Raw genomic sequence first — 14,512 nt, 5'->3', positions numbered from 1 at the left:
TGCACAACATCCGTAGACATTGGGTGGCTCTCAAACACTCTCCTCGATCTTCAATGCTCGATCCTCGAGGGGCGTTCCCACTGATCTATAACTAACACTGGATAGACTATCCCATTGTTGCCGCCCCATCATTCTCTATCTAGATCAGTGAGGACAAAGATCGAGGAAGGAAGGGAGGGTGTATAAAACACCAAATGAGAGGCACCCATTGTAAAAACTCGTCTTGAGTTTAGGAGCAAGTTCAGCTGAGGCGCTTACTGCGAGCAAGGAGAAGTTGCTCGTCTTTGGCTTCCTTCTTCTGACTGGACATCTCCTTGCAGCAGTGCAGGAAGGCCTGGACACACTTGTCTCCGTCTGTGATGTATTCGGCACGACGTTCACATGTTAAGCCAATGATGTTTTCTTTCATTCCGTCCACACAGCATTCTCGCTCTGTGCTGGTGTATTTCGAAGCTGAGGTAAAACAAAAATATGAAAATAGCTTAAAACTGGAGACATAGGAGAGAGAGAGAGAGAGAGAGAGAGACTAAGAACTCATCTGTCAAAAAATCCAAAGTAGTGTGTTAGATAGATGATGACGACTTAACAGAGGTGCAAAGTCATCAAAGTGTGAAAATGAACCTACTCAGAAAGTAACTCAAATGTATAAATTGCCTGAACATCTACTGTAGATGGTGGTTTCATCTGAACTTACTCAGAGAGTTGTGCAGGTCCTGAATGGTGATGGCTCTTCGTCGCCGCTTGGCTGTCTTTGGGCATGTGTGTGCTAAGGAGAAGAGAGAAACTGGTAAATGCAGGGATGTAGTGGAGGTTAAACGCAAGTGAACACAGTTTATCCAATTCTGAAATACAGTTGATCCATCCACCTCGTATTTGGGTTTATCCACCACTTAAAAGAGTTTACCAACTGCAACTTTTAACATTAAAAAATCACACTGTATATTAATTGAGTGCCTGTCACTTTCAGATGTTTGTTAGGAAACCCTTGCAAATTAAACACAGTTAAAAGGCTGCTGATATGTGTGAATCATGCAGGATCATTTCGGGCAGGTTACTTGGTGTGTGCTCTATTCATTTTATTGACTGACACTGAATGCTTGCAAAATCTAGAAGAAAATTGAAAAGTGTCTTCCAAGACTCAAAAGTGTTTGTCTCAAGGAGAAGTACAGACTTTCATTTTAACTAACTACGCAGAGGTTTCTATAATATACAGTACAGTATATAGGCTGTTTATGTGTGTTGGTGGGGTGTACCTTGGCGTGAATCAGTGCCTCCAGCGGTACTCGATTGGAAGAAGAGGCCGGCGTCAAAGAACACCCCCATGCTGTCCTTACCACTGCCTGCTGTGCATCCTGTGTCATACTTCTCAATGACATCCCAGATCTGTGTTGAGACACAGACAAACAAACAACCACACAAAAAAGACAAACAAATCAAAACAGTTAGTGAGAGAGGGAGACAACACCAGACAAAACATTTTTGTCAATGTCATATGAGCTCCTGTCTGGGATGCAGCCAGTTTTAAACAACAACAGTAAGAAAAGCACTCAGAGAGCGCAGACCTTGTCATACATTTGAACCTAAACCATTCAGATCGTCACCACATGGCCATACTATGCCATTACACCACTAATTACATTTAGAAATACATAAACGCCTCCGGAATCCCGCCTATCGAAATCCATCCATTACTTTTTTAGTTATCTTGCTAACAGACAGACAAACAGACAGAAAGACAAACAAACAAACAGACAGACACCGGTCCCCACCGGTCCTTGGCGGAGGTAATGACAACGGATTACAAAAAAATCGTTTCCTTACAGCTTTCAAAGATACATTGGTTGTCAACAACAAATGCCTATATGGGCCTTCATCTGAGATTACAGTGGAAATTCTGATAAAGAGAGAACTCCCTAGTCTTGTATTATTGAGGAAGGACCCTGGTGACATACAAATACTGATTCTCAATGTGTCCAGAGGGCAAAATGTTGTCACCTTCGTCTGGGTGAGTCTGTGTTTGTTGTTGAGGACGTAGACCCCCTTATCCACGGCCACCAGACCCACTCTGGCCCCTGGGTCCCCAGTGATGGTCAGGCTGAAGTGCTGACGGGGAGAGTAGACTGCAACTGGGCGAGATGGCTCCACTTTCAGCTGAAAGAGTACAGGGGGAGAGGAGATGGGAGAAGTGTTACAGTATGCAGCTTGTAGAGGAGATATATACTTAAAACACAATCAGCAGAGGTTCAGTATACAATGAAACACTGTTTCATTTGTTTGTGGGCAGCCATGGTGTACTGGTTAGGGCTTCGGGCTTGTAACCGGAGGGTTGCCGGTTCGATCCCCGACCAGTCCACTGGTTGGGCAGGTAGCTCACTGCTCTGGGTTAGTGTGTCATTCACCTCACTGTGTGTGTGCTGTGTGTGTTCACTAATTCAGTTAAATTGGGTTAAATGCAGAGAAACGAATTTCCCTCACAGGATCAAAAAAGTATTATATTCACACACACACACACTGAAGAATGACAACTGTGACTTTGGATACAACATTATGATAAATTAATGAATGCAAATGAGGACAAATATAAAAAAAATAATGGAAAAATATTTACCGTTCCCATGCAGGTGTCCTTCACATCCACCCAGACTGAGTCAGACACCACCTCAGATGAGCCCACGTGGTAGTACGCCACGATACGGAAGGAGGGGACCATCTCCTTGGTCACTGGTAAGGACAAGGTCACAAGAGCCTGGCCCTGTCTCTTGAATCTCTTAGCTTGCACAAGTTGTCCTTTGTTTAGGATCTATTGGAGATGGAATTGAACACACACACACACACACACACACACACACATACACACACAGGATAAGTTACAGAGCTTGGTTAGAATACATGCACACATGTAATTCAAATCATGTGTTTCTGTTTCTGAATCTGTTTGCGTGTGTATGTGGGCAGGGATGCAGTGGAAACTAAACGCACCTAAACACCATTTTGCGTTTATGCACCTTTAAATTAGCCTGACAAGCCAGACCCTCATCAAGATGTAGGGTCTGGGAACTCACCGTAGTCAGGGCTCAATCGGAGGGGTGGGATAAGCAGTTGTCTTTCAAATTCCCTCTCCGCAATAGGATAACGCTTTATGTATTTCACTCAGTGGCGCAATGGCATGGTATGGCCACGGGGTGGCGATCTGAATAGTTAAGGTTCAAATGTATGACAACCTAGAAAGAACAATGCAGGTGGAGGTCTGCGCTCTCTGAGTGCTTTTCTAGTTATTTTCATGCATTCACTGTCATTGAAGCTAGTGACAAGCTCCCTTTGCTAGTCAGATAGAACAATGGTTTCCAAACTATGCTGCCCTACAAAGCAAAAATGCAGTAACTACACAGAGTACAAACTGTCCAGCCTAACTAGTTGTAGGTGGATTATTGGACATGTGGGGGTTTTGTTACTTTGCATTATCTTATTTTTGATACATATTAATCTTCTTAACAACTTGAATGTCATGAAAATGAGAATAACTAATTTTCAACCAAAAATGCAGCTACTGCCTTGTTGCTTTGTAAACTAATTTCGGTTGGCCCCCCAAAACATGTCAGCGGTATATAGCATCGGCACCGCACACGGTCAAACTATACGGTCAAACTATAATCTCCTTAATTTCCCCCATACAGTAGCTACATCCTCTATTGCGAGTCTTAACAGTACACATGTAACACCTTTTTTGTCCACTGGTGGTTGTTTTGCCGCTGTTTCGAGTTTGCTACTGAAAACGGAATTAGATGTAGCCCTACTGTATCTGAAAACAATCCATTATAAAGTGTTCTAAACGTTTAGAAATGAATTGTTAATAGGCCTAACTTCTATCCAAGTCACATTTTTGGGACTTTCTGGGATAATTATTTCTATCTTTTATTCACTCGTTCAAATGTTCATACAAAGACAGAGTTCACACAATTCTCACCAGGTGAGTGAAAGTTAAAATGGTGGTCATTTCAGATTTTAGAATTCATTTTTTTCGAACACTTCATGACTCTCATAGTTTGAGAATTTTAGTTTAAATATCTTGAATAAAATACACTTGCTGGGAATGCTAATGTCTTTTTATTAGTATTATTTCATTTGAGAGTTTGCCCACACATTTTTCACCCACAGTTTACCCACCTCTTTTTTAACCACTACACCCCTGTATGTGTGTACGCACAAGTGAAAATGAAAACACCTACTAGGTACGTGAAGTCATTATTCTGGGCTCCAGGACTTCCTCCCAGGTTCAGGTTGATCTTGAGTTGATCTCCGATGGTCAGCTCTGCTGCATCCACACCAATGTGCAGGTAATTCTTGGAACCTCCCTTGGACACATACGGTAATGCTACCATGTCCGCTCTGGCCTGTTGAGCATCAGTGAGACCAGGGGCTTTGGTCGTCACCTATAAAGTACAAAGAAACTAAAATTAACACATGATCACCTCAAATGTGTGCTTGTGATTTCATTTATAATGGGCACAGGACTGTGAATTGAGTAGCCTAAACAATCTTTAGAACTGAGCAGAACTGACAGCTGCTAGCAAAAATATGGTTTGTCCTCTCTGATAACATGTCCTTTGCTAAAGCCAGGGTATTGAGCCCAGTGTTACCAAAAGGATATGTAGAGTCTGTAACAAAAACCAACCTGATGATTTAATTATCTACTTTTAAAACATGAACTACATTTTTTTTTTTTTTTTTTAGCTCAGTGAATGGAACTGAGGATTGTAGAAATGTGACTCAACAGTGATGCAGGAAAACTATGAATTCTGTACAACAATTAAATTACATACAACAAATTATTATAACTATGCAGGTCCCATGGTCACCTAAGACTTACAGTGATTGGCAGTTTGGAAGCCCCGCCCTGCGTGTTGATGGTGGCTTTGGCCATGCCGTTGGAGCGAGTGGAACTCTTCACTGATTGGCCAGCTGCCGTCACCTCCACATCCACCTTGTCTGCAGGTGAGTTGTCTGGATTGGTCACCAAGACCTGTAGGGGGCCAAGCAGATTTAGACACACAAACCAGACAAATGACTTATTATGGAGTAATTATTGACTGAATTATTATAGATACATCGATCACATTGTAAATCACAGATTATACATCACATTGGTTGGCAATCACCAGGAGACAAAGCCAAATTATTTGTGTCTGTTAACAAATATGCATAATAAATCTGATTCTGAATTTGGCTTTCTTCAGGAATTTATAGTATTTTATTCTTAGTATTTCACTCAATTTCAGAACATTTCAACAGAAGGGACTACACAAATGAAATGGTAACACAAAGCGTACCGAAACGTCAAAGGGCATCCCTGGCTTGAAGTATTTGGGTGTCCTCTTAAAGTGAATGGTGTATGGGGATGTGACTATCGGTATACCTCTCTTGGAAGCCTCCACCATCTCACTGCCTGAGAAAAACACCATACAGTCAGACAGACAGACAGACAGACAGACAGACAGACAGATAGATAGATCTATAGAAACATCGATAGATGTTTACCTGTCTCTGTTAGGACACTAACAGACACATAGAGGGTGGATCCGACCAGCTCGTTGATTTTGGGGAACGTTTGTGTGATGTGATCTTTCTTCAGCACCGCTTTGCCTTTCCCATCTCTTATCTGTAAGTGCATCATATACATTAAAGCATCACACTGTGGGTCTGCAATGGTGTGTGTGTGCGTGTGTGCGTCTATGTGTGCGTGTGGATGTGTGTGTGTGTGTGTGTGTGTGTGTGTGTGTGCGTGTGTGTGTGTGTGTGTGTGTGTGTGTGTGTGTGTGCTTGCATGTGCATGTGTGTGTTTGTGTGTGTGTGCGTGAGCGTGTGCATGTGTGTGTGTGTGTGTGTGTGTGTCCTCACCTCTACCCTCTGCAGTGACTTTGCCAAACTTCTCTTCTCATTCTCTTTGGTATTGACTCCAAACGCCACAAATCCAATCCCAGTCACCTCCTTCCCATACAAATACCTTACACAAAAAAACAAGTTGGTTATTTTAAAAAGTCACCAACGCCTGAAAAAAAGAACAAAAGTGGAAAAAGAGGCCCCTCATTCTGCATGCAACCAACCTGGCAACAATGTCAACTGTCATTTCTTCATCGTCAACATAGAAGAAGGCTTTTCCTGGAGTCAAGGACACTTCAAAGCTGGGCAGAACTAGAATACCACGAGAAAAAGGGGAAAAAAATGTCAATGTCAATGTCAATGTCAATGTCAATTTATTTATATAGCACTTTAAAAAACAACCACAGTTGACCAAAGTGCTGTAAAACAAACAGTCAGACAAACAAGAAACATAGGGTACATAAGACAACAGAGGCTAGACGGAGCGGCGTAGTCGCCAGCGTGCCCACCAAGACAAACAAATTTAAAAAATAACAAATCGCTACAATACAAAGATAATGCTGTACGGAGTGGCGTACTAGCCAGCGTACCCGTGGCACAAGACAAGGTTATATTTCACGGTTATTATCTTATCTGTTTGACTGTAAATGCTATGCATCATTTGTCCACTAGATGGCTCCTTACCATATTCTTTGACCTCAAAGTCAGCAGTGAAGTTTCTCTGAGGTGTGGCAACAAATCGAGTTACAACCTTCCATGTTCCATAGCTTTCAGGTGAGAAGAATGGGAGTTTTGTATTAATTTGTTTTCTATTCAGCATTTATTTGTTTTTGCATTGTATTCAATATGCGCTTCTGTCTTTACACAGGTTTCCTGTTGACTCAGTAATGCATTAATGACAAATAAAAAACTATCTGGTTTCTGTCTACCAAAAGCATACTGTAGTTCCTAACTAATTACTACTTTGATAGTGCCACTGCCAAATGTGAGTCCATAGATTTGAGTTACACATGCACAAACACTTAAGCTTCATATTGTCAAATTACATTTTTCTTAAGCAGTTTTGTTAGCTCTAAAATGTGACCAAAATACGGCCGAGTATCAAAACCATATTTCTGACTAATATTTGGCAGAAATGCTACCAAGGAAGACGCAGTTAGCAACTATGCTTTTGGGAAACGCACACCAGATAAACAAACTACTTCAAGGGGTACTTTGGATTTTTGGACATAGCACCTCATTTCCAAGTTAGTCAGTGTGATATTTATCAGTGGAGACCATTTTCAGCGCATGTCTTTCTAGTTGCAGAGTTCGCTGGTGCTAGGCTAGTGCTGGTGCTAGGCTAGTCCTATGTCCAAAAATCTGAGCTACCCCTTTAATAAGGCTGTCTAAACATAAACTATTAGACAAAAAAAAAGGATATTTTAGTAATTTAGTAGGAAAATAAGCTATTATATGTCAATGGGGTCAATGCCAATCCACCTTCCATGTTCCAAAGCTTTCCGGTGAGAAGAATTGGAACTTTTTATTAATTTGTCTTCTACTAGGGATTTATTTGTATTTATATGCTTTTCTGTCTTGACACAGTTTTCTTCTTGACAAACTCAGTAATACAAATCATAATAATAAAAAAAATATGATCAGATGATCAGATAAACAAACTACTTAATAAGGCTAACTTATATAAACTATTATACAAACCTGATATGTTGGCAATTTGGTAAGAAAAATAAAAAGCATACATTTGACATCAATGCCAATCCACGTTTTATTTAGATGACTTACCTGACAAGTTCAGGCAGCTTGTGTTCTCCAGACTTGATTCCTCCTTTTGGATAAATGACCTCTTTGCTGATTGTTATTCCATCCGGAGTCTGTGGAGGTCAAACAATATGCTTCACTTCTATTCTGTACATACTTTGAATTTGTATTTATTTCTTTTTTCATTTAACTTTATGTCCATGTCATATTTTTCTATATAGCTGGTAGTGCTCAACAGCCCTAACAGCATGCCCTCTAATCATCGGTTAGTTGAGGTAGTGTCTTACATGACTGATATTGCCCTCCTGTTGGGTCGTGCTATTTGGGTAGTAAGTGGACACACCAAGTGTCCAGAGTCAGCAGCAGTTATTACAGGTGGAGTAAACCCAACTTCTGACATGTCTGTTCCGATCTCCTCACACACACACCCTCACCACATAACACACACACACACACACACACACACACACACACACACACACACACACACACACACACACACACACACACACACACACACACACACACACACACACACACACACAGCTGGTTGTAAACATACCATGATCTCCACAGAAATGCCACTCTCTACTGGGTGCAGGGCAGGATTGAGTGAGAACACTCTGTACATAACTAGAGAGACAAACAACATCAATAAATATAACACAGTAAGTAAACACAGGCCTAGTGAATGTATATCAAAATAGCAACATCAATGAATATAACACAACAAGTAAACAGGCTTAGTGAATGAATATAAAACTAGCAACAACATCAACACTATTGGCATCATTTTAAATAAAGAGCAACATAGCATGAATAAAACTATCTTCCCACACCTGTGCTTGAAGGTCTAAATGCAATCTACTGTATCATAAATTAATGTAAATATAGACTCATCCTCACTTGTGCTTGAAGGTCTACATGATACAGTAGATTGCATGTAGATAGATAGATAGATAGATAGATACATATATATCTGTCTACTGTATATATATATCAACTATCTAGGCTATCTAGCTATCTAGCTGTCTACATGCAATCTACTGTATCATACATTAATGTAAACATAGACTCATGCTCACCTGTGCTTGAAGGTGTGTAAATGGTCTTGTCTGTCTGCACAAAGATGTATCCAGACTGGAAGGAGACCAACACCACTTTCTCCAGCAGGTGACCTGGGAACTGGGCTTGCAGGTAGACGTACTGGTTCACGCTGTCATCCTCCTCAAAGGTTCCCTCTTTGTTGGGAATCTGAGGCAGGGGAGAGAGACAATGTGAGACCAGGGCTAAACAGAGAGCATACTCATCCAGTTGTGCTATGTGCTTCTTCACACAATAACAGAAAACACTGGGAGATTCAGAGCCACTGAGGACACTGAATGTCAAACAGAAAGAGTAGGAGCTCAAAGGACGAAAATATAGCCACAACCATGCACAATGATGAGAAGAGGAATTAAGAGATAAATGCCAACGACAAAGGAAAATGATGTACTATGTGCTTCTTCACACGCAATAACACAGAGCACTGGGAGATTCAGAGTCATTTTGGTTCATGGTTGGGCTTTGGAAGAAAGAGTGAGCTAGGATTGACTGAGAAGTGAAAGAAGAATTTGTATTTGGAGCAGATACATATGGACAATCAGAGGCCTCTGGATACTTGCAGATATCCATCCAATTGGAAATGGACAATGGGCAAGAGCCTGCCTATGTGGACAGTGTCTTTTCTTCAGGCACAAATGCTGCAGTCCACGGCTGAAGTGCCCTTGAGTAAGGCACCTAACCCCTCACTGCTCCCCGAGCGCCGCTGTTGAGCACGCATCTCACTGCTCTGGGTTAGTGTGTGATTCACCTCACTGTGTATTTACTGTGTGCTGCGTGTGCTCACTAATTCACAAATTGGGATACATGCGGAGACTGAATTTCCCTCACAGAGTCAGTATTTACTTATTTACTTATTCCACATGCTAACAGTGGGAGCGTCGTCTTTGTAGGCTTTCTGTTCGAACCTCCCGTTAAGCAGTACATCCATTGTGATACACTGAGATAAACAGAGTTCTATGGAGGTGACTGGCACTATACCGTGATGTCTGCCAGCAGCATGTAGTCGTTGGCTTTGGTGAGCGTGACCGATGTGCTGGTCAACTCCACGTTCTTCTTCGGGTAATTCATCACCGTGATCTTCACGTTCAGGTCACCTCCAGTGTAGTCTTGGGCCTCCACAAACACCTTCTCTGGGGTGTTCACCCTCAGCAGGTTAGGAGCCGTCATCACGTGGCTGAGGGGTCAGAGTTGAAAGGTCAAAGGTTAACCAGTGACGCAACAATACAAGAGGAAGGGAGGATCTGTTTTTCCCAATGGAGTCCCATACTGTAATTAAAAGCCAAATATGCATTTGCACCCATATAGACCGTAATATTTATATGATATGAAGTTGAGGTGCTGATTGACTCTTCATGCTGTTTTGTACATAAGCAATCATTTGTCTCTTTAAATAGACATACACTCACACAAACATGCGCTCACAAACACACATCCACATACATACACACACACACACACACACACTCAAACATTACATACATGCACACAGTCACACTCTCTCTCTCGCACGCACGTACGCACGCACGCATGCACGCACGCACGCACGCACGCACGCACACACACACACCCACACACACACAGTTATATAACAGCTCTTTCACAATATAGCCATTCCTCCCACTTGGCCAGAGTTTTGACTGTTGCCAACTTATTGCTGGTTGCCAACTTGGCCCCAGAACTATATTACTTGTGCTTTTTGTGTGTGCAAATGTGTGTGTGTGTGTGTGTGTGTGTGTGTGTGTGTACATGTATGTGTGTGTGTGTGTGTGTGTGTGTGTGTGTATGCATGTTTGTGCGGTAAGTGAGCACACAGCTGACACATCTCTTTGGGCAACTCCACTATTGATTATGTACCGTGCATCATGAATCACACGTTGTGGTCTTGCCATAAACTCTTGTACGTGTAATTTACACAACAACAGTAAATACAAATTAAATCATCTCATTATTAACACTGCAACAACATCATTTTGCCAATGCCATCATGCATGCAAGCACGCACACACACACACACACACACACACACACACACAAACACCCTGTGCCTAGATGCTTACTAATGCAATCATACACTCTATATCCAATACTGTCTTTTTAACATACATGAGTCCATACAAGTCTAGCAATGTGATTTATACTTCTGTGTGTGTGTGTGTGTGTGTGTGTTTTTACACATATATATATATATAAAAAAACAGGCTACTCACAGTGGGCTACATGTTGAGAGAGCGGGGAGAGAGAGAGCCACGGCGGCCACACACACCACCACCAGGTCCACACGCATCTTCTACCGCCTGTCTGATCCTGGGTCTGTGCAGTAAAGTGTCTGCGCACAACTCCCAAACGGCCTTATATCCACACCAGCCCCAGCACCACCCGCCTCTCTCCCTCACACACAGACGCCTACCCCCTCCACTCTCCTACCTCTCCCCCTCCTCACCCCCCTTTCCCGTCAGAGCAATTGGGCAACCTGGACCTGTGTATGGGGGATGGGGGGAGGGGGTGTATCAGGACCTGATAAATCACATTGCTAGACTTGTATGGACTCATGCATGTTAGATAGACAGTATTGGATACAGATTGTATGATTGTGTTAGTAAGCATTTGACGGTGGTGTGTCAAGTGTGTCTGTGTGTGTGTGTGTGTGTGTGTGTGTGTGTGTGTGTGTGTGTGTGTGTGTGTGTGTGTGTGTGTATGTGTGTGTGTGTGTGTGTGTAGGGGAGGGGTATCAGGACCTGATTGGAATTTCCAGTGTCTAGATAGATGATGACAGCTGCTCTCCAGGCCTTTTAGGAGGTTGGGAAATCTCTGTGCAGCCAGGAGCAACCGAGAAAAAAAGGGGGAAAGGTTCCAGCATGTTCTTATCTTCTTGCACTGTTTTCTCCTTCTGGCTGTGCGATTTGAAGTGCAACTGAAGATGTGTGTGTGTGTGTGTGTGTGTGTGTGTGTGTGTGTGTGTGTGTGTGTGTGTGTGTGTGTGTGTGTGTGTGTGTGTGTGTGTGTGTGTGTGTGTGTGTGTGTGTATGTTTGTGTGTGTGCATGCATGTGTGTGTGTGTGTGTGTGTGTGTGTGTGTGTGCATGTAAGTGTTGGATGGAGAGAGAGAGAAAGCGGGAGGGAGTTCACCTCTGAACTGGCTTGGAAAATCCAAACAGTTCAAAACAAACAGAGCAGTTGTGTAAGGACACTGACGGGAAACCGAGAGTACAGCACTCCACGACTCACAACAGTGCTCCATGTGCTTGTGTGTGTGTGTGTGTGTGTGTGTGTGTGTGTGTGTGTGTGTGTGTGTGTGTGTGTGTGTGTGTCTTATGATTACAACAGTATTCACTATGTGTGTGTGTCTCATGACTAACAACAGTATTACTCCATGTGCCTGTGTGTCTTTCATGATTACAACAGTAAACAGTAAACACACTATGTGTGTGTTTGTGTGTCTCTCATGCAGTGCCGATTCTAGAGATTTTTTAACAAGGGTGGCCCTAGTGGGGCCCTGATTAATTCAAGGGTGGCATCTAGATAAACAGAAACAGGCTCAAGTTGTTAAATTAGCACATAAATACATGCATACATAAAACCATCCACCAAACAGCATGCTCATAGATTGAAGGACATATTTGGATAAAATGTGATTTGGGTTATGCTGTGCTAAAACAGATATCCTCATCAGGACATTAAAATATATTCTATTCTATTCTATCAAATGAAGATTTAGAAAAATAGTCCTGCCATCTGTTTTTGTAGATTTCAAAATAATTTTACCTGTTTTTTTTTTTGCCTGAGCTGGCAAAGAGCTAAACAAAATCGTCCAACATCAGATACAAATCAGCTTACACTTCTCAACTAAATACTTGAAATATATTTTTATGAAATATGAATTAAATAAACACCTATTAAAGACTAACTAACATGAATCTAATGTAAACTATTGCTTACTGTCTGGCTTACTGCTTAAGCCAGCTATCTACCAATGAGGTAGAGTCTATGGAAGCATAATATTGCATTCATAATGCTACAGACCCTAATGTCTCATTCTTCCCCTTCCCCTAGCTAGCCTACCCCTTGTCCCTCGAAACAGAGTGGCATGAAATAGAAGTGGGAATATTTCCTTGGATATGGGACGCCAGCATAGGTGACAGCCGGGACGATTGAAACTCTATTGAATTACACGTAATTTACAAACAGATCGTACCACACTGAAAGCTAACATATTGTCACTAGTAATAACCTATTCTGTCCTCTGTCAAATACAGTTGCATTTTCAGTTCTTAACAAACTCGTTCAGGAATTAGGCTATTTGAGCAAAAGTGGAACGTGTGAAATGTGTCATTTGCCAGTGGTTTTTAACTGGTCTGGTTTTGGAGCCCACAATTTCACATGTTCATACGTTCACACGTTCACAGCGACCAATATATATTTTTGTAGCGTTCAAGCCAATGCATATGGTGAACTAGCCTACATGATGGTGAGACACGCAAAGTGCCTAGCCTACTTGTTTGGAAAATGCAGATGTTTGCCATGACATTAGTGAAGTCTTCAACTGTTGATGTTACCTTTCTAAGTACTACTCGACAGGTTTGTCTTTGACAGGGGTGCCTTGTTTCCATGAGGCATTTTAGTTTGGATGGTTTTATGTTCTCACACACTGGGGTTTCTGCCTTATTTTGTCCTCAATTTAAGTTCATCCATATTCTAGCTATACTTCAAATATTCAGGGTTGCAGCCAACTTGCGATTAACATGATATATTAAAATTATAGTCACTACTTAACTAGGATTTTAGGGTGGCACCTGGGGTGGCCAATCAAATCTCAAGGGTGACCTGTGCCACCCGTAGCCGCCCCTCTGGCTACGCCCCTGATCTAATGATCCTAACAGTATTCACTTTGTGTACGTATGTGTGTGTGTGTGTGTGTGTGTGTGTGTGTGTGTGTGTGTGTGTGTGTGTGTGTGTGTGTGTGTGTGTGTGTGTGTATGTGTTAGAATTACAACAGTGTTCCAACTCTGTTTTCTGTTTGCCTAGTATCTAAAATAGGCCTATATACTATACGTGATTTGTGATTTGTGTCTATGATTCCTATTATTGGGTCACTGATATTGATCAAATGCTTTGGGGGAGTATGCTGGCCTGTTCAGTACAAAATAATGTCTAAGGAAAAACACTCAGAATGAGAATTAGGAGTAGTGGTAGCATGTACATATCAAGTATTCAAGGATTTTATGTGCAAACGGCATTAGTTGCTCAACTCCATGGGGGTCCAAAGGGAACACAAACTTTTTTATTAACATAAAAAAATAGGTAACAAAGGTACGTTTGTTAAGTTGCAGTGACATACTGTACAGACAGCAACTTAAAGAAAATGCCATTCTCTCTCTCTCTCTCTCTCTCATGAGCATAAGCCAGTCAGAAAAAGGGCGTAGAACCATAAAACAGCCTTAAACAGCGGCGGTTAGCGCAGATGCATACTCTAATCTGTATTGGCCCACTGGAGCACTATTTTTCATGAGTTCTGCTTATTAAGTGGGCACACTATAACAACTAATTGGCACATTACGCAACTGTTGGCTCCACGTTATCCAGCCGGCTTTTCCAACTCCAAGAAAATAGGCTATGCAACAATAAAGAAATAAACAAGGAACAGAGGGGGGAACAAAACAGACGCTTTGGCTTGAAAAATCATGAGGCGTTCACTGGCATCACCAAGTGCTGCTAGGGTGACCCTTTCATTTTTTTACATAATAGTTTAGCATTACTTGAATTGTCATAATGCC

At 41.9% G+C, this 14,512-nt stretch overlaps 1 protein-coding gene across 1 annotated transcript in view; it reads right to left on the bottom strand.

Annotated features, from left to right (window-relative positions):
• Positions 1–11,106, bottom strand: part of LOC134084461 (complement C3-like) — a 35,171-nt gene extending 24,065 nt beyond the window's left edge. Inside the window, exons 1-17 of the mRNA XM_062539877.1 lie at positions 10,950–11,106; positions 9,721–9,916; positions 8,724–8,892; positions 8,201–8,271; positions 7,663–7,751; positions 6,562–6,644; positions 6,102–6,189; positions 5,896–6,001; positions 5,536–5,656; positions 5,328–5,443; positions 4,868–5,020; positions 4,227–4,430; positions 2,609–2,800; positions 1,996–2,151; positions 1,254–1,383; positions 695–766; positions 259–453 (exon numbers count right to left, since the gene is read on the bottom strand). Coding sequence (XP_062395861.1) covers positions 259–453; positions 695–766; positions 1,254–1,383; positions 1,996–2,151; positions 2,609–2,800; positions 4,227–4,430; positions 4,868–5,020; positions 5,328–5,443; positions 5,536–5,656; positions 5,896–6,001; positions 6,102–6,189; positions 6,562–6,644; positions 7,663–7,751; positions 8,201–8,271; positions 8,724–8,892; positions 9,721–9,916; positions 10,950–11,026 — 2,218 coding nt within the window. The 5' untranslated portion in view covers positions 11,027–11,106. The remainder of the gene's footprint in view (positions 1–258; positions 454–694; positions 767–1,253; positions 1,384–1,995; positions 2,152–2,608; positions 2,801–4,226; positions 4,431–4,867; positions 5,021–5,327; positions 5,444–5,535; positions 5,657–5,895; positions 6,002–6,101; positions 6,190–6,561; positions 6,645–7,662; positions 7,752–8,200; positions 8,272–8,723; positions 8,893–9,720; positions 9,917–10,949) is intronic.
• Positions 11,107–14,512: the final 3,406 nt, after the last annotated feature.

This window comes from Sardina pilchardus, chromosome 1 (assembly GCF_963854185.1).
Source record: "Sardina pilchardus chromosome 1, fSarPil1.1, whole genome shotgun sequence".
In the NCBI taxonomy this organism is placed as follows: domain Eukaryota; kingdom Metazoa; phylum Chordata; class Actinopteri; order Clupeiformes; family Clupeidae; genus Sardina; species Sardina pilchardus.
The sequence above is the reverse complement of the archived record's forward strand: the minus strand, read 5'-3'. Positions and strand labels throughout refer to the sequence as shown.